Here is a 21,213-nt window from a genome sequence, read left to right as displayed (position 1 = left end):
GAAATAATCAAGTCACTTTGTGCTACTTTAGGCCAGCTCTTACGGTGTCTTTTCTTTTATGGTAATGGGCGTTTTTATCCACCTTAGGGGGCAAACGCAAGAATGATTCAAGATTTGTTTGTTCGTCTATTATACATGTACAGATAGATATACACGGTCATACACCTCTGTTCTGTTCATACACCTCATAATTTTACTTCCCTTAAGCCTTACCAGTCAACCAATCCCGCTCCTTATTCTTACCGTATCCTGCTGTTCCAGTAACAGGCAGATCACGCTTCCGCAACTCCTCCTCAATGACCTTCCATCGACCAACTGAAACCTCGCGATCGATTGGTGTGACTCTCCTGCTGTGCACTGTGACGTTTTGGAGCTTGGAGAAGCCATTTTGCTCCTCGAGAACCTCGGCGAGCTTCTTGCCACGCTTGTTGAGGGTTAGGGCGACGGTGATGAGTTCCTTGGGGGTGTTGGCTGCGGCGAGCTTCACATCGGGGATGAAGTGGCCGGTGAGTTGGTAAAGACGCTTGCGGATCTGCATTTTGTTAGTTTATATCCAATTCCGTGAGATACGATGTACTTACAGCGAACTTGAGGTGGTCGTTGCCCAGAGAGGCCTTCTTCCATGAGGGATCCAAAGCATTAAGCATTTCCTTGGCCTCCTCTGGTGAAATTTCGACCCTCTCCTCCTCAGGTCTAGCCTTGAGCTCTTCAGTAACAACTCGGAAGTGAGTGTTCAACATAGGCTGGCCATTGTTCTCGAATCGAATACTGACGGATAGTGTTCGGTCCAGGTGGGATCTTTTGCCAACGGGCCACTTCTTGGCCGCATATTCCTCAAGGAGACCTCGCTGCTGGTATGAAAGCGACTCGACCAGAGCTTGACGCAGGTAAACCTCCAACACTGCCTGATCCTGCACCTTTACTGCCTTGCCGAAACCCTGGAACTCGCTCTCCTCGCCCCAATGTCCGGGCTGCTCCCACCATGTCTTAAGAGGCTCAATCTCTTCCAGGTCCTCAATTGTAGTCGCAGGGATATATTCAGTAGCGACAGACTCGATCTCCTTCTCAGTCATAGCCTCGGAGTGGGTGGGGGGCAGCACCAGGCGGGTGTTGCGAATAGCGCCAGGTCTGCGGTCGCCTTGTGACTCCAGAGCCTCATTGGGCAAGCTCGTAGGCTCCGGCTCCGGACGTTGAGTGTAAGGATCCTCAGCACCGGGAGCCTCGCCTTTCCACAGCTGCTTTCGGATCCATTGTGTCTTGCTATCGAGAGCGTTGACGGGGGTGGAGGTTGAGAAAGTGGCGCGGGCGACGAAGGGGACTCGGTTAACGGGGACGACGGCCGATGGTAGCGAGGCGAAAGCGCCTACTCTCGGTATTCGAGGCATTGTGAGGTGATGAATTGGAGGGGTCCTGAGGTCGAAAAGAATCGTGATGGGGTCGTTCGTTGGAGGTACAAGTCGATATGGAACTTTTTCCAGTGTGGTGGTATTGGCCAATGGGAATGTACGAGGCTGAGGGTGGATACCGGGGTCTGACCCACCTATCGTCAACTATCGATAGCCTCAAGTGATTGACGTGCGACCTCCCATGTCCGATAAGCAACTACGACAGCTCCATATTAGCCGAGATGGCACGAATATCGCTACTTATGCTCCTACTGGGAGCATTCATCTCGCTGGCCGCAGCATGTACGCGCGAATTTACAATAACACTTTACAATAGCTAACACCTCCCAGCTGCGCCCACCTTCTGCAAATGCACATGCTTTAAGAACAGCACCATCATCCCGCTCGGTCCCAAAGACGAAACCCTCCGCCGCTCTGTCGATCTCCCAACAGTTCAGCTTGAGTCGCGCTCAAAGTCTAAATCATGTTCTGAGTGTACCAAGGCCTTCTGTCTTAAGCAAGGCATCGACTTCTGCAAAGACGCGACTGAGGAGGATGTCACGACCATGTGCTTCCAGCGCGACAGCAATAAGGACAAGATCATCGTCTGGGCGTTTATCGCAGGAACTCTCGGACTGCTGGGCTGGGCCGCTTTCAAGAAGGTTATGGCGCTGCGGGGGCCCACGTTTCCCAGACAGAACAGCAACTATGCTCCTATGCAAGGGAACTTCCGATGAGTTTATGAACAAGGCGAATATTGGACTCGTCTTGGTTGAGCCAGGTGCGATTTGTCGGTTTTGGGTATTGGGTAGAAGGGGCTTCCGGCGTTGGTTGAGATATCATCACTTTAACATGGGGTTGACCCCTATCATAGCACAGGTTAGGATCATTCATGATTTATGCGTTAAAACCAGACCAGTCATCGTGACAATTTCAATGCAACCTATATACGCCGACTTTTTCTACCTCCTGACCTTTTCTTACTAGGTCTAGTCATTAACTCCCAAAATCTTATACGACATTTTATCCATTAACATTCCGCTTCTCTTCACGCCACAACAACCGTTTAAGAACCGTTGACTGAGCGACGAGTGCGAATAGCGTCAGCGAGATCCTCAAGAACGGTAACGGTGTCCTCCCAGCCAATGCAAGCATCAGTGATGCTGACACCGCGCTTGAGACCGGCGGGACCCTCAGCGGGGACCTTCTGGTTACCCTCGCTAATGTTGGACTCGATCATGACACCAATGATGGCCTTCTCGCCTTCACGGAGCTGGTCACCAACGACCTTGGCAACCTTGGGCTGGTTTCTGTGGTCCTTGGAAGAGTTTCCTGGTACAGGTTAGTATTGAGAACTTTCAAAGGGTCAGCAAACGTACCGTGAGAGCAGTCAATCATGATGGCCTCCTTCTGCTTCTTGTCCTGAAGGACCTTCTTAGCAGCCTGGACGCTCTCCTTGTCGAAGTTGGTGCCCTTGGTTCCACCACGGAGGATAACGAAGCAGTGCTCGTTACCCTTGGTTCGGGTAATAGCAGCAAGACCCTGCTTGGTAACACCCATGAAGTGGTGCTGAGCAGCGGCGGCACCAATAGCGTCAATGGCAACACCAAGGCTGCCGTCAGTACCGTTCTTGAAGCCGACGGGGTAAGAAAGACCAGAAGCGAGCTCACGGTGAAGTTGAGACTCGGTGGTACGGGCACCAATGGCGCCGACAGAGATACAGTCGGCAAGGAACTGAGGGGAGATGGTGTCGAGCATCTCAGTGGCAATTGGGAGACCCTTGCTGGTGAGGTCAACGAAAAGCTGGCGGGAAACACGGAGACCCTTGTTGATCTTGAAGGAGTTGTCGATATCGGGATCGTTGATGAGACCCTTCCAGCCGACGGTTGTTCGGGGCTTCTCGAGGTAGGCGCGCATCACAATGCAGAGATCGTTGGAGAGTCTGTCGGAGACTTCCTTAAGTCGGGAAGCGTATTCCTGGGCAGCAGCAGGGTCATGGATGGAGCAAGGACCGACGACGACGAGAAGTCTGTCGCTCTGGCCGAGGACGATGTCGGCAGCATCTTGACGGCCCTTGACAACGGTGTTGGTGGCCTTCTCGGGGAGAGGGATTTCGGAGGTGAGAAGCTGGGGAGGGATCAGAGGATCCTGTCCGAGGACTGGTCCATGTTAGTCAATGGACGTCATAGGTCGGTGCATGAGTTTGGGGTGCGGGAGGACTGCGATAATCCGCAATGGCTGTCCTCTCACAAGCCAATGATGCTGACAAGCTTGCTCATGAGAGGCATCGCCACATAGTATCATGAATCCTCCGCACAATTCCACCACAGCTTTAAACAAAGCAGCAATTCCATGGTAAAAGACTAACCTCTGGTGTCATCGGCGGCAATGGTGACCATATCGACGGCTGAAGGCATTGTGAATATGTGAGCTGAGATGTTCTTGATCTTGTTGCAACTAGAAATTTTGATATGGAGGGGTCCGATTTAGATTTACCTTTGAGCGGGTAGTGGTAGTTATTTAGTGTGTAGCTCCACGGAGTAGGCGATGAATGGGTGACTCAAAAGTAAACTTTCAAGACGAACGCCACAAGAAGATATTCGGGTTGATGCGAACAAGAAGAGGTTGTTGAGATATCAGCCCAAGCAAGTAGACACACTTTTTTTTTCTGCTCCTCTGACTCAAAAGTTCTGGATGCTGCTCAGCCCAAGGCCACAGGGTAGCACCACACCGGAGGAGCTTCGGAGGGGAACCCCACCGAGGGGTCAAGGGCGAATTTTTGCAGGGGAGTTGTATGCAAAATACATTGGATTCACTACGTCAGGGTTCTAGAATTTTACAATTATCAATGGTCTAAGCTCAATTGGCTCCGGTTTGGGTCCGTAGTGACAATTTCTCGGTTACGCGAGGCAAAAGAAAATAGTCGAGTAGAGAATCTATATCTTATCATCTTGACATGTGGACGGCTTGAAGCCATACACACTCCGTACATACATATACGGACGGGCATACCGCCTATGTCGGAGGCTTGAAGTTACTGTTACAGTAGTGAAGCTGCATGCAAGGAACGGGTGATCACTTTTACCGCCCTCTGTTGTACCAATTCCGTCCGAAAGTGCAACCTTCTCAAAGCTGTGGGAGGTAATCATGCCGTCGGTTCACTGTCGTATTGCATTAGTCTTCTCTTGGTGGTTTACTAAGGTCTCGAGCATATTGAGGCCATTCCGTCGAGTCCAGTAGCAATTGACCAACCACTGGGTATGCACCACCCTTTCTTGACTCCAGATCTCTCAATCTTGATCACGGTCACGCCGTTCGGTCTAAGGGAGTAGCAATAATATCTGATCCGGGGTCCAAGGGTCTGATCTAAGAAACTAGGGTAATGAAGTAGTGTCACTGAGCACCACTATTCTCCCTACCAATAGACGCGTCTCGGAAAACAACGTGAGATAACATACGATAATCAATCGTATCCCTTGTGAAGTAATATGAGCAATTGGTCTTGATGGAAAAAAGTGGGATAAGGGAGAAGGTTTCTGGTGACGTCGGCATGCAACAATACTTGTGACAGGGTCTCTTTGGTATCGTGGCGGCTTGCAAATCTCCCCACGTTTAGGAGTTTGGAGGTTCATCAGTATGGAGATCAGTTGCACAGAGGAATGTGTGTCGCCGAGGAAAGGGGGGGTAATGAACCACCAAAACATGGGAAATTGCGTGGGGGAACGGATTGAAATGAACAATGCTACTACGAACATATCGTGTTACAAACGGGGAAAGAGTTTGTATCTGTTACTGATCTTCTTGAGGACGGTTCTTGATGGGCACAACACTACCCTACAGCACAGACCGGAAGGTCATTGACCGAGGACTACTAACTGGACTAAGGATCTGATCTGAGCCAAGTACAGAAGTTGTCTCAGACATGTCCGAACCAAGATCAACAAGACAAGACAAGCCCGTTGCAACGTCTCAGAAAGAAGTCGTGTCCTACCTTGACGGAAGGACGGAAATCGACCAAGCGAAACACGACTGAAACCTAGACCTAGACATTCAAGTTTTGTTGAACAACATGTCGACTCAACTCAACTCTCACAAATTCTTGTCAAACGTAGTGAACCGCGTTGCGTCTGAGGACTAGGAGCCTCGTACTGCGGATCTGTTGGCCCGTGATACCCTTGTAGTTAGTCCAGGCTGTCCACTCAGCCCAGCCAAGCCAAGCCTAGCCCGGCCTCTTGACTTACTTTCTCGTGATTGATGATGGGTATGAGCATGAGCATGAGCATGATGAGCATAGGTAGGGAGCATAGCATGACTGTCAAGGGTCAATTAGATCATCTTATTTCCTCATCAAGGGATCGCTCATTGATATGGACATTCGGGTTCTCGGCGATCCCCACGACAGAGGCGAGACTGAAAGGAATCCGATCGACTGGTGAAGTGAAGCGAATGCGCGCCATGGCTTGGTCTGGTCTGGTTTGGTCTCCATTCACAAACTTTGGCCTTACCATTTCCTGCCTTTATTCACTGAGAACCAATCCAACCAACCCCTTTCCTCCTTGACTGTGACGTTCTTTCTCTTGATTCAATCTTTTTCTCTTGCTCAGCTTTTGACAAGCTTTTCATCGTCGTTTCACTTTACTTGTTTTAACTGACGCCCTAATCGTCAATTGCTGTGCATTACATTCGTTTCCTTTTTTGTTGGTCTTTGTTTACTTTCGTCCGATATTTACATTTACTTACCAGTCTCGCTTCACCAACACCGAGACAAGACCCTCAAATACCTTGAATAATAACCCAAGACATTATAGACCGCCCTGCTACATATTTCCCCGCTCCTTCCAATTGTCTCACTACTTTTGTTCTTTTGCCTGATTTGCTGTTGGTCCGTCATCTTTTGCATAGCACCTCCTCAAGTGACAGCCAGCCCCAAAAAGAGCACCCCCCAGCCTCTCCTGCCTGCACTGGCCTCTCCACTGTTGGCTTACTGCCTGCCTGCGTTCCAAGCTTCCGATCCACTGCCTATCTGTGGCTTCCTTCCTTGACCGACGACAGGCCGCCACTTCCTCGTGAACTCAACTCTAACGATCGACCCTCAACTCTCTTTCTCTTTCTCTGACCAACCCAACCTCTTAAACTTGGATCTGTCATTGACGTTTATATCCATTCATCCAACATTTTGTCCACAGCATCACCATCACCATCAGGACCGATACTTCTTGATCTGCCCGCCCATCACATTACTGTACTCTATTGCATCGTCTTGCATCGGAATCGGATACCCCCGCTGTAACGCTACTGGTTACTGCACACTTGTACCACGACTTTCCCGGGACCTTTTGTATCCACCCGCATCAATACGCAGGGTCTGGCAGTCAAACGACGACATCTCTTAATTCAGTAATTGCTGGGCAGCAAATTCTCTTTGACAGACAACAAACGACTACGACAAGATGTTCGTCGCCCAGCAGCACACCGGCCTCGATCAGCGGAAACGAGGTCGAGAAGATGAAGAGCTCGCTGCTAACGGCATGAGCTTCGGTGAGCACCGAAATGTAAGTCATGACAGCCCAGGCATCATAGCCTAAGAAACAAAATACTTTAGCCACTTTATGCCAGCTTAGACTAGCAGTTAGGCTATTTTATTTTGTTTTGTTTTGCCGTCCTAAGCTTTAGAAGAAGATACTGACTTTTTGAAGAAACGACTGCAGTGTCTCCCCCTCCGTGCATTTCCTCGAACCTCCTCGACGCCACAGGACCAAGGATATTCCGATATGAATATGATGCAAGTACAACAGGGATCGGACCGATTTAGTATGATGCAGATGGAGACCGACAACTCCAACGGGCGCATGCCTACACCCATTCAGCCCAGCTTTGCCGCTCAGGTTAGAGGTCAGCAGGCCATGACAGGCCCTAACGGCGTCGCAAACCTTGGCCACCATGATACCGGCTTCTACGAGGACCAGAGTGTTCCTCGAACAATGGCTGGAGGATGGCAAGCCGCACAGAACGAGCGACGCCTCCCTTCCCCCATTTGTGAAGATGACAATACTATGGCATGCGAACCCATTACCCCCGTCAACATGCAATTCGACGCCAGCGCTTATGGCAACGTCTCTCCAGGCATGGAGCACCCCAACGTGAGAGTCGAGCCTTCACCTCCTCATGACGTGGAACATCCTATGATGGATGTAGAAGAACCTCATGAGGGCGACCACGATCCTTCAACGCCTTCTCCTCCTCGAAGAGGTCACATTCGCAGTCGTCACACTGTTAACAACTGGACTTGGCAGCCCGGCATGAAGAAGAGCTTCAGCATAGGATTCCGCTCAGACTGTGAAAAGTGCCGGTTGAAGGTTCCGGGTCACTTCAATCACATCATCGTCTCTTAGGACGACGACGAAGACCGGACGATTATTGTGGACCCTAAGGTTTACCCTTCTCTTTAGAATATTGCTCTAAGGCCGCTTGATCGCAATGGAAAGAAGAGGAGATTCTATTTCAACTAGTCTTTATTTTTATATGTTAGGCGTTAGGGATAGGAAGCGGATATATCATTAGCGAGGTATTTGGACCCAGGTAACATTAGGGTATTATTAGATTAATTGATCATTATGAACCTAAAAGACGAAACCTCAGATCCTAAGAGATGGAAACCACAGACCCTAAAAGACGAAATACAGAACCTAAAGGACGAAATAACCTGAGATCCTAAGAGACGAAATGACCAGATCCTAGAAGACGAAATACGTATCCTAAAAGACAAAAATCTAGACAATTTATGCCAGTTTAGATTAGCACTCAGACTTTTGTTTTTGATATCATAAGCCTTAGAGGACAATTCTCGTACGTTGTTACAAGTTTATTCATTCATATGCAATCATCTCCGTCGCAAAACTCCCGGTTCTATGCAATATTTTACAGATATTTGTTCTGGGCAAGCCACTGCTTAACGTCTTCTTTATCTCTGGCGAGCCAGTTTTGCTTGGCCTTCATAGCATCAAGACTCTGAGCCAACTCAAGTTCGAATCCCTTGTTGCCCTTCTCCTCAAAGAAGCTCTTGACGTCGTCGATCTGGTCGGCGTGTGTGAATGAGCTTGTTGAGATGGCCACCATGTCACCCAGGAGTGACATGCCAGGAGGAAGTCGCTTGGTGAGAACATCCCAGTTCTCCTTGACCCATCCCCACAGAGCCAGGACACCCTCCTTGTGAGCGCGAAGGCCAGCAAGAGGCATGTAGATATCCTGGGTCTTGACGTTGTCGCTCAGAGTGTACGCCAGAGTTCGCTTGATAAGTTCAGGATCCTTAGCAAAGCCGAGAGATCGAAGGGCGGTGTTTCGCTCGCTGCTCTGCTTGGCAGTCTCGTACTCCTTGAGGACAGCGTTGTACTCAGCTTCGCCACCGTATGTCAGCACAACTCCAAACACACTGGATCGGAGGTTGGGCTGAACGGCCTCGCGGTCGCCGTTGATGAACTTCTCGAACAGCTCGAAGGCTGCCTTCTTGGCAGACTCGTCCTCGACAATGGCGGCCTTACCGAACATCAGTGCCTTGAAGCGCTGAGCGGTAAAGTCATCAGAGCTTGAGATGTTCCAGCCGATCTCATTGGCCTTCTTACTGACCAAGTCTCGCTGGAAAGCCTTGAGAGCCTTGTTCACGTCGTCTTCTTCGAAGATCCAAGCGTCCCGAAGAGAAGCAACACGGAGGGTAATCTCGTCCCAGACAATGAACTCATCTTCGGAGTCAAAGCCTTGGAGGAGAGACAGCAAGCCGGATGTCTTTTGGTAACCAGCAGCGGCAAGAGCACCAGCATCAGCGATCATGCCAGCTCTGTCCTCGACACCCAAGAGTCCTGCCTTGGCGTTCTGTCCAAGTCTCTGGAGTCGCTCGCTAGTGTAGGAAGTACGGTAGATACCGGAGTGACCAGAGTTAACCTTGTAGAAGTCAAAATCGGGCACCTTGAAGTCGGCCTCACGGACATTGAGCGCAAGGTCTTCTTGAATACCCTCTTTTGTTCGAAGGTTGAGGAACACGGGGTAGAGGACTTCATCTTCTTCAGGCTTTACATCTGCCGTTCTAAGGAAGCGGTTTTGCTTGACGTGGATTGTGCCCTTGGACTCATCCTCAGTAACAGCTACGACAGGGTAACCGACCTTCTTGGTCCAAATGTCTGCAACACGCTCGACATCCTTACCACTGGCCTCGCTGAGAGCAGCCCAGAGGTCAGTTGTCTCTGTGTTGCCGTAGGCATGTCTGTCAAGGTAGATGCGGATACCCTTCAGGAAGACGTCCTCGCCCAAGTACTTGGAGATCATGCGAAGGACACAAGAGCCCTTCTCATATGAGATGGCATCGAAGATCTGGTTGACCTCGTCCGCACGCTTAACAGGCACCTCGATGGGGTGAGAGCTGCGCAGAGAGTCAAGACCCAGAGCGGATCGCAGATCCTCGGTGACATATCCCTCCCAGATCCTCCACTCGGGGTAGAAGGCGTTGGAAGAATACCACGACATCCATGTCGCAAATCCTTCCTTTAGCCACAGACCATCCCAGAAGTCCATTGTGACCAGGTTACCAAACCATTGGTGAGCAAGCTCGTGCTGGACAACCTCGGCGACACGCTTCTTGGTAACAGCACTGCTGGTCTTCTCGTCTAGGAGGAGGTCGACAACTCGATATGTGATAAGGCCCCAGTTCTCCATAGCTCCCGCAGCGAAATCAGGAATGGCAACCATGTCCATCTTAGGAAGAGGGTACTGGCTACCAAAATTTTTCTCGTAGAATTCGAGGGTTCGTGCACCCAACTCAGCCGAGAAGACGGCATGATCGAGATCCTGATCGGGGGTACACCACACTCGAATGGGAACTCGGAAGTTGTTGGTCTCGTAGTGCTTGAGGTCTCCGATGATGAAGGCCAAGAGGTAAGTAGACATGATGGGTGTCTTGTTGTATGTGATGGCCTTGCTCTTCTTGCCAGTAACCTTGGAGTCAACCTCCTTTTCGGAAGCAACATCCATGTTGCCCAGGCAGACCAAGTCCTTGTCAGCAATCAAGGTGACGGTGAAAGTCGCCTTGAGAGCAGGCTCATCGAGACAGGGGAATGCTCGGCGAGCATCAGTGGCCTCGAATTGAGTGGTGGCGATGTACTTTGTGTTTCCCTGCTCGTCTTTGTATGAAGATCGGTAGAAACCAGCCATATCATCGTTGAGAATACCGGTGAAGCGCTGGGTCAGCCTGGCCTTCTGACCCGCAGGAATCGTCTTATCGAAGGTAATGGTCGTGGTCTGGGAGTCCTTGTCGTAGTCGAGAGTGGGAGAGGAGCTGATGGTAGCACCATTGGCCTCGACCAGAGTCTCGTGGATCTCGAGATCTACTGTGTTGAGAGCAATGGATGTTGAATCTTCGACAACGTCGAAGTCGATGACGACGGTACCTTCATATTTGAAGGTCTCAAAGTTGGGTTCGAGGGTAAGATCGTAGTGCAGCGGCTTGACGTTCTTGGGGAGGACCTGGCGACCTCGACGGACGTCGAGGCTTGCGCTGGTAACGTCCTCTCCGTTGCGAAGCATGGCGCGTCGACAAGAGCAGTTGCGCTGCTGGCGAGAAATGAGAGATGTGACTTTAGAGTCGCGGATAGAGGGTCGAGGAATAGATCGAAGTGAAGGTGTTGTAGAACTAGATTTGAGATATGGCAATTGAGAAGTATGATGAGGTCGAGAAGAAGTTGTTGTAGTTGTAGTTGTTATAGAGGATCGAGAAGCTGACAGAGAGCTAGCTCCTAAGCTGATGCGGGGGAGGGGTCGTGAATGTGAATGGAAGGTACGGGTCATCGGGTTCCTGCCTCCGACTGTGGTCAGTGTCAGAGCCTTAGGCTGACCGCCCAAGGCCCGTCGCAGACCGAAAGACATTAATTGAGGCTTCATTGAATCATTGGCTCTTCTATAAGACGTTATGATTCATGGCGGTGACGACCGACGTTACACTTGTTCCTGACAATGCAATGTGATTGTTCGGAAGATTTCGTTGCAACCCTGAGTCTAGAAAGCTTGGGCCCGCCAAGTCTGGTTATGCGCGTAAGTTGACCGACCAATGGCGTCTTGCGGAGCAAAACACCAACAGATAAGTACCTGGGCTTCTTGATTCATCCAGACTTTATCATAATAATTCAGTCTTTATGACAAGAGAAATACTAAGCTTTATGAGATGTTCTCATCACTTTCATAAACTTAGATTATTTGTGGATCTGTCATGGTGTTCATACATTCTTTGACTCATTTCTGTATAACTAACAACGATCCTCTTCAGATCCCCAAAGCCTCTCTACGACTCTTACTGTTAGTATCAAGATACGGCGCCTCTCCAAGACTGGCAACCCTATCTCCTGCTCTTGCTTCTATGTAGTCATAGGTAGCGCAATGGAACGTCGATCTATTATCCCAAATTGCACAGTCATTCTTGCTCCATCGGTATCGAACCTGAGCATCGTGATTCTGTGTCACCAAGTTGAAAAGATAAGCGAGAAGCGTGTCACTCTCATCTCTCGATAATCCGTTGATACGCTTGGTAAAGCCCTTGTTGACGAAGACAGACTTCCAGCCTGTAACTGGGTTTGTTCTGATGAGAGGGTGGACAGCTGTGAGATCCTCGCCTTGGTTCAGAGGAGATCCTCGGATACCTTTGCGGATGGGGTTGCCTAGACGGCGGGCTTCGTCGTGGAAGAATGATGCATCATGGGTTGCGGTGAGACCTTCGAGAAATTTCTTCATTGGGTCGGAGAGTCTGTCGTAGACCTCATATCCTGATGCCCAGAGCTGACCGAGTTAGCTGTATGCAAGCAAAACCAGGCGCCCAAGTAACACAAGTTACTTCATTGTTGCTAGCCTGGTGTAAGTGGCAGACATACCGTATCACCACCTGTTGCTGGTAGTGTGTGGATCTTGAGCATGGCATAGTCTGAAGGAACCTTCTCAAACGTACTTGACAATGTCAGTATTCTTTGAACCAAAAAGGCTTTTGTACATATACGTACATATCAGAGTGCCAGCCGGCGCTCGCGAATCGGCTCACATCGCTCAACTGATGTGTCAAGCCACCACCCTTCTTCTGCTTCTCACTTGAGATAACACTAATCTGATCACCTAATTCTGATCCTTCCTCTGTAAGTGGATGAACGTGCAGTCCTGAAGTAGAAGGACATCCAGCGAGGTCTGTGAGTCGCAGCATAAAGTCCTTCATCTCATTGGGGGTAACATCTTGATCCTTCAGAAAGACAACTCCCCGTTGGGAAATTGTGACAGCAAGGTCTCGAATGTGAATATCATCCCATTTCAGCAAGTCCCGAATTTGAAGACCGTTGAATTCACGACCGATGACTGGGGTGACGTCAAATTGGGAGTAGTTGTCCAAACTCCCCGTGTAAGTCAAGGGTTGTTCTAGTCGGGGCCTGCTTTGGGCATTTCCGCCGACGATATGACTAGGGAGGGTCTCGACCTCAGCTGAAGGCATGATGCAATATAGGATTATGATTGAACAATATTCTCAATTGACCGAGTACTGAACTGAGAGGCGAATGCGAGACAATTATGTGAAGCTGCACTTTTATCCCGGAGACTCTTTCGGAGGATCGATACACTCATAAATAACAGCCAAGACCCGGTATTTCGGAAATCAGTCTAACCCCAGATTAAAGTGTCGAACCGTTTTTAACCCAAAACGTACAGGGTCGAATCACGATGCGATTGAACTCCCCGCACTTTAAGACGACATCGGGACTAACGATCACCTCATGCGCAGAGGGAGAATTTCTCGGAGAATCTACCCCAGCGTCCAGAGAGGGGGCATAACCAATCCTGTGTTTCGAATGCCCTGCCACATGGTCAAGGACTCTACGCTTGGCGGATTAATGACCCTGTACTGTGAGATTCGAGGTTACCACATTTGGCTTCATGTCCTTATGGCGTGCGCGATAGCGCCACACAGGCTAAGGGGGACTATAGTAAATTTGTATGCATCCCGGAGACTCTTTCGGTAGGTAGTAGTGTTTAAGGTCAAAGTGTAGATGGAGTTATATATCTTGACCGAGACCCCGAGTTTGTAGATCAACAGCAGCACTTGACTCCAGACAAGTCATTGGGATTCAGAGAAACTCAATTGAGTAATAGCCTGTATTTCAATATGGGCAATCCGGATATCGAGTCGACCTCTGCGGTTGCTGCGCGCACGTCGGTGGATCACATCGACAAGTCGCAAGTCGGAGTCGGCCGAGCTGAACTGAGCCATGCGCTACCACCACACGCCGATTACGAAGGCGGCCATCGGTGGGATCCCTCGGCTACTTGGACCGCCGAAGAAGAGAAGAGAGCTGTTAGAAAGACTGATTTGAAGCTTTTGAGTTGGCTGTGTCTCATGGTATGTTACTTTCTCTCGAAGGTCGGGTGCTGTACGAGGCCACCCCAGCCCACCTCAAGATTACGAGAGTACAAGCGAAAGACAATAGATTGTTTAATGACTTACACGCTCTAGTTCTTCGGCTTGCAATTGGATAGAGGAAATATCAGCAATGCTCTGGCAGACGACCTTCTCACTGATCTTGGATTGACGACTGATGATTACAACAACGGAACGACGATTCAGGTCCTGTGTTTCTTACTCGCCGAGTTTCCAGTTATCTTCCTCACCAAGCGCTATGGATTCAAGACCGTGCTGCCCACGCTCATGGTGTGCTGGGGCCTGGTGTCGACTTTCCAGGCCTTCATGACCGGACGAGCTGCTTTCTATGTTACTCGAGCTCTGATCGGTACATTTGAAGGTGGTTTCATTCCTGGTGTTATCCTTATGGCGACATACTTCTACACCTCGCGAGAGTTGTCGATTCGACTGGCTGCTTTCTGGTCCACTCTGAACGTCGCCCGTGTTATCTCAGCTCTTCTGGCTGCCGGATTACTCGAAATGCGAGGCATCAACGGCCATCCTGGATGGTTCTGGCTTTTGCTTCTCGAGGGTCTTCTTACTGTTGTCATCGGTCTCGTCTCGATGGTGTATCTTCCAACTTCTCCCACAGGCACCAAGACTCCCATCTGGCGCAAATCCTGGTATACCGAACGCGAAGAGATCATTATGATCAACCGAATTCTTCGAGATGATCCTGCCAAGGGTCTTACAGCACTCAAGGAGCCAGCCACATGGAAGGACGTCAAGGCTGCATGGGGTGATCCATCTCTCTGGGGTCTCTACTTCATCGGTGTTATTGCATACATCCCTGCGGCACCTGTTCAGGCATACTTGACCTTGACATTGAAGAGAGTCGGAAACTTCAGCACCTTGGCCAGCAACCTTCTCACTGCACCTTCTGCAGCGCTTCAGATCATCACTATGCTTGCGCTCGCCTACAGCTCCGAGTACTTCAACGAACGAGCTTTCCATTGTTTGTTCGGCGAGATATGGAGTCTGCCGCTACTGACAGCTCTCCTGACTCTTCCTGACCAAGGTCGTGAGTGGGGTCGATTCTCGATCATCACCCTGATTTCGGGATACCCATACTTCCACCCCCTCGTATCTTCCTGGATTTCGGAGAACTCATTCGACGTCAAGAAGAGAGCCATTGCAGCGGCTTCCTATAACGTATTGGTTCAAGTGTAAGTGAACCCTATCCTTTTGATCGAATAAATGCTAACAAAAAGCAGTGGAAGCGTTATCTCGAGCCAGATCTACCGAAAGTGGGATGGACCGTACTACAAGAACGGAAACAAGGTCTTGATTTCGATTTTGTCTCTCTCCGTTGTTGTGTTTATTGTCCAGAGACAATGGATTATTCACTTGAACAAGAAGAAGGTCGAGAAATGGGAACAGATGACTCCAGAGCAGCAACTCGAGTACCAGACGGACAAGGAGCAGCGAGAGATTGACGGCAACAAGCGACTTGATTTCCGATTCGCTTATTAAGTTAACCGAAGGATACATTTTTAATTCGACGAAGAGATGGATTGGATCGGAGGTGGTAGTCGCGTGTGGAGGTATACCCAGAAGGCATCTGGTACAGATACCCAGCGGGTTTGGTGTTGTGGTTCACCTACCAATCTTCTTGCACATACTGCATACCAAGTCTCCGATCCGATTCAAGTTGGGGATCATATACATAATAATGAATTAGTATTTTATATCTGCTACTTAAATAAGCTAGCTACCTTTGCTGTGATTCAGCTGGCCTGTAACGATGGGGGGACCACTTCGCCGATAGCTGATCTCTCTGACTCCCCAGCTGTGTATATCCTGCACCTATTTCGTAAGGTAATCATAAGACTTTACATATATTAGTAAAATCTTAGGATAGAAGGTATCCATTTTCATCTATTAGACTTCTGCTTGGCTAGGTGATTCGAGGCGCGGCACATGTACAGCTGGGGCAAGATATGGGCCCTAGATTTAAAGTTTCGTTTGTTACAGATTCTGGTTCATATTCCCGTTGGTTTCGGACGAGTTTCCCTTCGAGGCCGTGCAAGGACCGTTTTCATGGATTGGCAGGTGGCTGATTTTGGTGAAGCTCGTATCACTGGCTCTCTCAAATGAAAAATTAGTCATCCGCCAGCTGGCAGTCATCGCGAAAACTCAATGTCTCAAAGGCCAAAGTCAATTCCTTTCAACACCTACGCGTCTTATTTATCCTCTTCTTCTTGTCTATCGTCCTCTTTAAAATAACACTGCGGCCTCTATCTTGCGCTAGTTCTCAATCTACTCACTAAGCGACCCACGATCTCTATCTTACGCTAAAACTCCCATCTACTATCTACCACCACCACCTTCGTACAAAATGGGTGTTCTCGGACTCGTCACAACCGGCTTCGTCGGTGTCCTACACAGCTACATAATGGTGCTAGAGATGGTGCTCTGGACGACTCCTCGTGGAAGAAAGACCTTCAAGCTCACACCCGAATTCGCGGAGCAGACCAAGACCATGGCCGCGAACCAGGGCCTGTACAACGGTTTCCTCTCAGCTGGACTGATTTGGTCGCTTCTTCACCCGAACCCTGTGTTTGCGAAGCAGCTGCAGGTGTTCTTCAACGGTTGTGTCGTACTTGCGGGCGCTTATGGTGGTGCGACAGCCAACAAGCGTATTCTCTACGTTCAGGCTGCCCCGGCCGCTGTTGCTCTTGGACTTGTTCTTTTGGGAATGTAGATATGTAGGTGAAGCGGAATGTTTCCGGCATGTTCTAGACGTTGTTGCTGACTTGCCTTGCAGTATGTAGTAATACTATTACATCTATTTGTCTTGGCTGATCTTTTGTCATTTATACGACATATACGAGCGACTCCCCTGACTCAGCAGATCATTTGTTTCTCAGTCTCGAAAATTAAGCATCAATTCAGGAATACTGTCTCTACAACTTTCTAGTTTGAGACATCTGAAAGACGTGTGACATGGAGAGTGTGAGGCTTTAGTTGGACCCCAGCTTCTGATAGTCCTGCAGACCATGAGCAGCTTCCCGATTCTGAATGCGTGTGACTTTGAACACCGTCAATTACTCATGGTCAAAGACGGATACACCCGTTTGCGGTGTTCTTTCGGAATTAGGAATTGTATGCGTTCTTTCTTGTTTACAGGGTTCTCTTTGTGATACCACACAGCGGTTATACAAACCGGTTCCATGGAAAGTCAGCAACGATCCTGTAAGCCACTCGTTACTCAATATAGACTTCTAGAACGAAACTGGCTTCGGCTTTTGGTCTCGAAAAGAAGCCATTATTCAGGTGACGTAATGATGAGAACTTTGTGTCTTGCCTATTGACAGTCCAGACCTTTGAACAGCCAACAAATCAATGCAAAACCACTCATAGCTATCGGGCGACGTTGAAGCAATGCATACAACACATACCTGAGCTATCAATGACGATCGCCAGATGCCGCTTAGCCGAACTTCACTTATACGGGAATAACCAACTTCTGTGTTTGGTTCTCGGTTCTGACGGATGGGATGTCAGCCTTCGGCACCGCCCTCCCAGAAAGCCAGTAAACCGATGAACCTTATACAGCATAGTTCGAGCCTGGAGCTGCTGGCATTGGATGCTTCCCCAAAAGTCCTCGCCGGTTCGGTAACGAAACACCAACTTTTCTTTTTCTTGCCCGGAAACTCTCCTCTCCCGGTGTGAGCGGGAGGGGATGTGATCACTGCAGATCTCGAGCTTTCTATTCTTGAATGGCAGACACAGCTCTTCGGATCACTCGGCCATGACGGAAAACCGCTCGCATGTCATAGAGTCGGTGGTCAGTTGTCGCGAACGCGAGCGAGATACTGCTGTGTGGTTGCAATGCCGAGTTACGACGAGAGGGAGCTATCTGAATGAGGAAACAAGCTGTCTGTGAACACCAATAAATACAGCTTGGGGCGCCTACTGGAACAAGCTGATCTGAAGTGTGGTCGCATGTTTGTTCACTGAATTAGCACGCGCACATAGATTTCTCTATTATTTTTTACAAGTCTTCATCAGCCATGTCGAAGCTATTCCATCGCCGCAAGAGGAATGATGATGATGTGGAATCCAATGCTGGACGGCGAGCTTCTCGCGCCTCCAGAGGCCGGGCTGGCTCTATCTTCCCAGACCCTGACCTCGGCGAGTATCCCGCCCTCGACCACTACATCAGCAACTACCGCGAAGACCGGCGCCGAAGCGTAGCAGACTCTGAAGCTGGAAAGGGCAAGAAGAAACATTGGTGGAGCTTTGGTAGCAGTGGCTCTGACGATCAGGATCAGTCCACTGGCAAAGCTGGATTTTCTGAATCATGGCTTGAGACAGACTTGAGGGCTGGATTATCCTCTGATGAGGTTGAGAAGCGAAGAAAGGTCACTGGTTGGAATGAACTTACCTCTGAGAAGGAGAATATGTTTGCCAAGTTCTTGGGCTTCTTCACTGGTCCTATTCTCTATGGTGAGCTACACTTTTTCATGAGTCCGATTGGGAAAACGTTAACCAAGTGCTATAGTTATGGAAGTCGCTGCTTTACTCGCCGTGGGATTGGGTGACTGGGTCGACTTTGGAGTCATTGTTGGAATCCTCTTGCTCAACGCCTTTGTAGGCTGTAAGTTCTCCTCAACTCAAACCTTCCAGCGACCAATTCTGATTACTATCTAGTCATCCAAGAGAAACAAGCAGCAGATATTGTAGCGAGTCTGAAAGGAGACATTGCCATGCGATGTACCGTTGTTCGCGATAGCGTTGAGCAAGAGATCCCAGCCCGAGAGCTGGTACCCGGCGATATCCTCCTCATCGAAGAAGGTGGCACAGTTGCCGCGGACGCTCGTCTTATCTGCGACTACACCCGGCCGGAAGACTTTGAGCTTTTCAAACGCCTCAGAGCTGAAGACAAGCTGGACCGAAGTGATGAAGAAGATGATATAGCCGATGGCCCGGATGACGCCAATGGTGATGCAAAGCATGGTGATGGTGAAAGCAAGGAGGATAGTCGCCCGCACACTCACGGCCAGGAGCCGCTAGACCATCGAAGTCGCCCTATCGCCGCTGTTGATCAATCTTCTATTACAGGAGAGTCACTCGCTGTTGAGAAATACCTGGGTGATAAGGTCTACTACACAACTGGCTGCAAGCGAGGAAAGGCCTATGGTTTGGTAGAAGCGTCTGCCAGAGACTCCTTCGTCGGACGTACAGCCGATCTCGTTCAAGGCGCGAAGGACCAAGGTCACTTCAAGGCTATCATGAACAATATCGGTACCACACTTCTGGTCTTGGTCATGTTTTGGATCTTGATTGCCTGGATTGGTGGCTTCTTCCATCACATCGGCGTTACAGCCCCTGGATCTCAGAACTTGTTGCATTATGCACTTGTTCTTCTCATCGTTGGTGTTCCCGTCGGTTTGCCAGTCGTCACCACAACTACACTGGCTGTAGGAGCTGCCTACTTGGCCAAGCAGAAGGCGATCGTGCAAAAGCTCACAGCTATCGAATCTCTAGCTGGAGTCGACATCCTGTGCTCAGATAAGACTGGTACATTGACAGCCAACAAGCTCTCTATCCGAGACCCTTTTGTTGCTGAAGGAGAAGACGTCAACTGGATGATGGCATGTGCAGCGCTTGCCTCAAGTCATAACTTGAAGACGCTGGATCCTATCGACAAGGTCACCATTCTTACACTCAAGCGTTATCCCGAAGCCCGAGAGATCCTCAAGCAGGGCTGGGTGACCGAGTCGTTCACACCCTTTGATCCCGTTTCCAAGCGAATCACCGCTGTGTGCCGCCTTGGCAACGACAGATTCATCTGTGCAAAGGGCGCACCAAAGGCAATTCTCAAGCTTCTGGGACCCGGTTCGGAGCATCTGAGTGAGCTTTATAGGGAAAAGGCTCAAGATTTTGCTCGTCGCGGATTCCGATCTCTTGGTGTTGCGTACAAGAAGAACGACGGCGACTGGATTCTTCTAGGCCTGCTATCCATGTTTGATCCCCCTCGTGAGGATACTGCCCAGACGATCATCGAGGCCGGTCATCTTGGTGTTCCTGTCAAGATGCTAACAGGAGATGCCATCGCTATCGCCAAGGAAACCTGCAAGATGTTGTCGCTGGGCACAAAGGTGTACAACTCAGATCGTCTTATCCATGGTGGATTATCTGGCAGTGTGCAGCATGACTTTGTCGAGCGGGCAGATGGCTTTGCGGAAGTGTTCCCTGAGCACAAATACACTGTGGTCGAGATGCTTCAGCAAAGAGGCCATCTCACAGCCATGACTGGTGATGGTGTTAACGATGCTCCATCTCTGAAGAAGGCTGATTGTGGTATCGCTGTCGAAGGCGCTTCGGAAGCTGCGCAAGCGGCAGCTGATATTGTCTTCCTTGCCCCGGGTCTGAGTACAATTGTCCTAGCTATCAAGACTGCCCGCCAGATCTTTGCGAGAATGAAATCGTATATCCGTGAGTAAAACCCCTTCTAAATGATCGGACTGAGCTAACTTTCGCCTAGAATACCGTATCGCGCTCTGTCTGCACCTCGAGATCTACCTCACGCTCTCTATGATCATCCTCAACGAGACCATCCGCGTCGACCTCATCGTTTTCTTGGCCCTGTTTGCAGATTTAGCCACAGTAGCTGTAGCTTATGATAACGCGCATTGGGAACCTAGACCTGTGGAATGGCAGCTGCCCAAGATTTGTAAGTCAACAACACCTGGTCATACCATTCAATACTAACAACAACAGGGATCATGAGTGTTATCCTAGGAGTTCTTCTAGCCCTCGGCACCTGGGTTATCCGTGGAACCATGTTCCTCCCCAACGGCGGCATAGTCCAAAACTTCGGCAGCGTCCAAGAAATCCTCTTCCTCGAAGTCGCCCTCACAGAGAACTGGCTCATCTTCGTCACCCGCGGCGGCAAGACCTGGCCATCATGGCAACTCGTTGGTGCCATTCTCGGAGTCGACATCCTAGCCACTCTCTTCGCCCTCTTCGGCTGGCTCTCCGGCAGAGGCGAAGTCCCCGCCATCCACGATAACTTCAAGCAAAGCAGCAACGGCTGGGTCGACATCGTTACTGTAGTCATCGTCTGGCTTTACTCCTTCGGTGTAACGGTCGTTATTGCTATTATCTACTTTATCCTCAACAAGATTTCTTGGTTGGATAATCTTGGTAGGAAGGATCGCAGACATAAGGATACTAAGTTGGAGAATGTTCTGGGACATTTGCAGAAGCTTGCTATTGAGCATGAGGTTGATGAGAAGACGGGCAAGAGCAAGTTTACGCTTGCTGAGAAGGCGGCTGATGATGATGAGGATATCTAGATGCTCTTTTGGTGAGTGGGTGTGGGGGTCTTTGTTTAGTTTGAGTGTTCGG

General features: G+C 49.7%; 8 protein-coding genes across 8 annotated transcripts; 5 read left to right on the top strand and 3 right to left on the bottom strand.

Moving 5' to 3' along the window:
• On the bottom strand, positions 1-1,460 carry B0J16DRAFT_372664 (uncharacterized protein). The gene is made up of 2 exons (XM_046130483.1): positions 582-1,460; positions 1-532 (listed from the first exon to the last, which is right to left on the bottom strand). Exons 1-2 carry the CDS (start codon positions 1,383-1,385, stop codon positions 203-205), a joined length of 1,134 nt encoding a protein of 377 aa, XP_045983541.1. The 5' UTR covers positions 1,386-1,460; the 3' UTR covers positions 1-202.
• Positions 1,461-1,589: 129 nt separating this feature from the next.
• B0J16DRAFT_342901 (putative MFS transporter) lies at positions 1,590-2,291 on the top strand. Its single transcript, XM_046127943.1, has 2 exons — positions 1,590-1,688; positions 1,737-2,291. The coding sequence occupies exons 1-2, from the start codon at positions 1,628-1,630 to the stop codon at positions 2,120-2,122; spliced, it is 447 nt and encodes a 148-aa protein (XP_045983540.1). The 5' UTR covers positions 1,590-1,627; the 3' UTR covers positions 2,123-2,291.
• A 160-nt stretch (positions 2,292-2,451) lies between these two features.
• On the bottom strand, positions 2,452-3,802 carry B0J16DRAFT_320676 (uncharacterized protein; the record flags this gene model as incomplete). Its single annotated transcript, XM_046125590.1, has 3 exons — positions 2,452-2,717; positions 2,765-3,544; positions 3,754-3,802. The coding sequence occupies 3 exons, from the start codon at positions 3,800-3,802 to the stop codon at positions 2,452-2,454; spliced, it is 1,095 nt and encodes a 364-aa protein (XP_045983539.1).
• A 3,033-nt stretch (positions 3,803-6,835) lies between these two features.
• Positions 6,836-7,777, top strand: B0J16DRAFT_384954 (uncharacterized protein; the record flags this gene model as incomplete). The annotated part of the gene is made up of 2 exons (XM_046131469.1): positions 6,836-6,937; positions 7,082-7,777. 2 exons carry the CDS (start codon positions 6,836-6,838, stop codon positions 7,775-7,777), a joined length of 798 nt encoding a protein of 265 aa, XP_045983538.1.
• Positions 7,778-8,012: 235 nt separating this feature from the next.
• B0J16DRAFT_415216 (peptidase family M1-domain-containing protein) lies at positions 8,013-13,016 on the bottom strand. The gene is made up of 4 exons (XM_046133502.1): positions 12,416-13,016; positions 12,290-12,362; positions 11,720-12,197; positions 8,013-11,233 (listed from the first exon to the last, which is right to left on the bottom strand). Exons 1-4 carry the CDS (start codon positions 12,889-12,891, stop codon positions 8,304-8,306), a joined length of 3,957 nt encoding a protein of 1,318 aa, XP_045983537.1. The 5' UTR covers positions 12,892-13,016; the 3' UTR covers positions 8,013-8,303.
• Positions 13,017-13,682: 666 nt separating this feature from the next.
• B0J16DRAFT_342892 (major facilitator superfamily domain-containing protein) lies at positions 13,683-15,547 on the top strand. Its single transcript, XM_046127942.1, has 3 exons — positions 13,683-13,794; positions 13,909-15,020; positions 15,069-15,547. The coding sequence occupies exons 1-3, from the start codon at positions 13,792-13,794 to the stop codon at positions 15,325-15,327; spliced, it is 1,374 nt and encodes a 457-aa protein (XP_045983536.1). The 5' UTR covers positions 13,683-13,791; the 3' UTR covers positions 15,328-15,547.
• A 525-nt stretch (positions 15,548-16,072) lies between these two features.
• On the top strand, positions 16,073-16,983 carry B0J16DRAFT_144198 (uncharacterized protein). The gene is made up of 2 exons (XM_046121935.1): positions 16,073-16,562; positions 16,622-16,983. Exon 1 carries the CDS (start codon positions 16,193-16,195, stop codon positions 16,556-16,558), a length of 366 nt encoding a protein of 121 aa, XP_045983535.1. The 5' UTR covers positions 16,073-16,192; the 3' UTR covers positions 16,559-16,562; positions 16,622-16,983.
• Positions 16,984-17,870: 887 nt separating this feature from the next.
• On the top strand, positions 17,871-21,161 carry B0J16DRAFT_399736 (uncharacterized protein; the record flags this gene model as incomplete). The annotated part of the gene is made up of 5 exons (XM_046132459.1): positions 17,871-18,306; positions 18,362-18,457; positions 18,511-20,298; positions 20,348-20,536; positions 20,584-21,161. The coding sequence occupies 5 exons, from the start codon at positions 17,871-17,873 to the stop codon at positions 21,159-21,161; spliced, it is 3,087 nt and encodes a 1,028-aa protein (XP_045983534.1).
• Positions 21,162-21,213: the final 52 nt, after the last annotated feature.

The sequence above is a fragment of the Fusarium flagelliforme genome, assembly GCF_020744385.1.
Source record: "Fusarium flagelliforme strain FIESC 12 MPI-CAGE-AA-0113 chromosome Unknown B0J16scaffold_4, whole genome shotgun sequence".
Taxonomy (NCBI): domain Eukaryota; kingdom Fungi; phylum Ascomycota; class Sordariomycetes; order Hypocreales; family Nectriaceae; genus Fusarium; species Fusarium flagelliforme.
This window is presented reverse-complemented; position numbering and strand designations above follow the sequence as displayed.

What these genes read in the sequence shown, in the direction of transcription:
- B0J16DRAFT_342892 (XM_046127942.1), top strand. An exon ending in TATAACGTATTGGTTCAAGT is followed by an intron (nt 15,021 to 15,068) that starts GTAAGTGAACCC and finishes AACAAAAAGCAG; the next exon opens with TGGAAGCGTTATCTCGAGCC.
- B0J16DRAFT_372664 (XM_046130483.1), bottom strand. Translation starts at nt 1,385, where the DNA reads ATGCCTCGAATACCGAGAGTAGGCGCTTTCGCCTCGCTACCATCGGCC. An exon ending in ACGACCACCTCAAGTTCGCT is followed by an intron (nt 533 to 581) that starts GTAAGTACATCG and finishes AACAAAATGCAG; the next exon opens with ATCCGCAAGCGTCTTTACCA.
- B0J16DRAFT_415216 (XM_046133502.1), bottom strand. Translation starts at nt 12,891, where the DNA reads ATGCCTTCAGCTGAGGTCGAGACCCTCCCTAGTCATATCGTCGGCGGA. An exon ending in CAGCAACAGGTGGTGATACG is followed by an intron (nt 12,198 to 12,289) that starts GTATGTCTGCCA and finishes TAACTCGGTCAG; the next exon opens with CTCTGGGCATCAGGATATGA. An exon ending in GCCGTATCTTGATACTAACA is followed by an intron (nt 11,234 to 11,719) that starts GTAAGAGTCGTA and finishes CACTGACCACAG; the next exon opens with TCGGAGGCAGGAACCCGATG.
- B0J16DRAFT_342901 (XM_046127943.1), top strand. Translation starts at nt 1,628, where the DNA reads ATGGCACGAATATCGCTACTTATGCTCCTACTGGGAGCATTCATCTCG. An exon ending in CATCTCGCTGGCCGCAGCAT is followed by an intron (nt 1,689 to 1,736) that starts GTACGCGCGAAT and finishes AACACCTCCCAG; the next exon opens with CTGCGCCCACCTTCTGCAAA.
- B0J16DRAFT_144198 (XM_046121935.1), top strand. Translation starts at nt 16,193, where the DNA reads ATGGGTGTTCTCGGACTCGTCACAACCGGCTTCGTCGGTGTCCTACAC.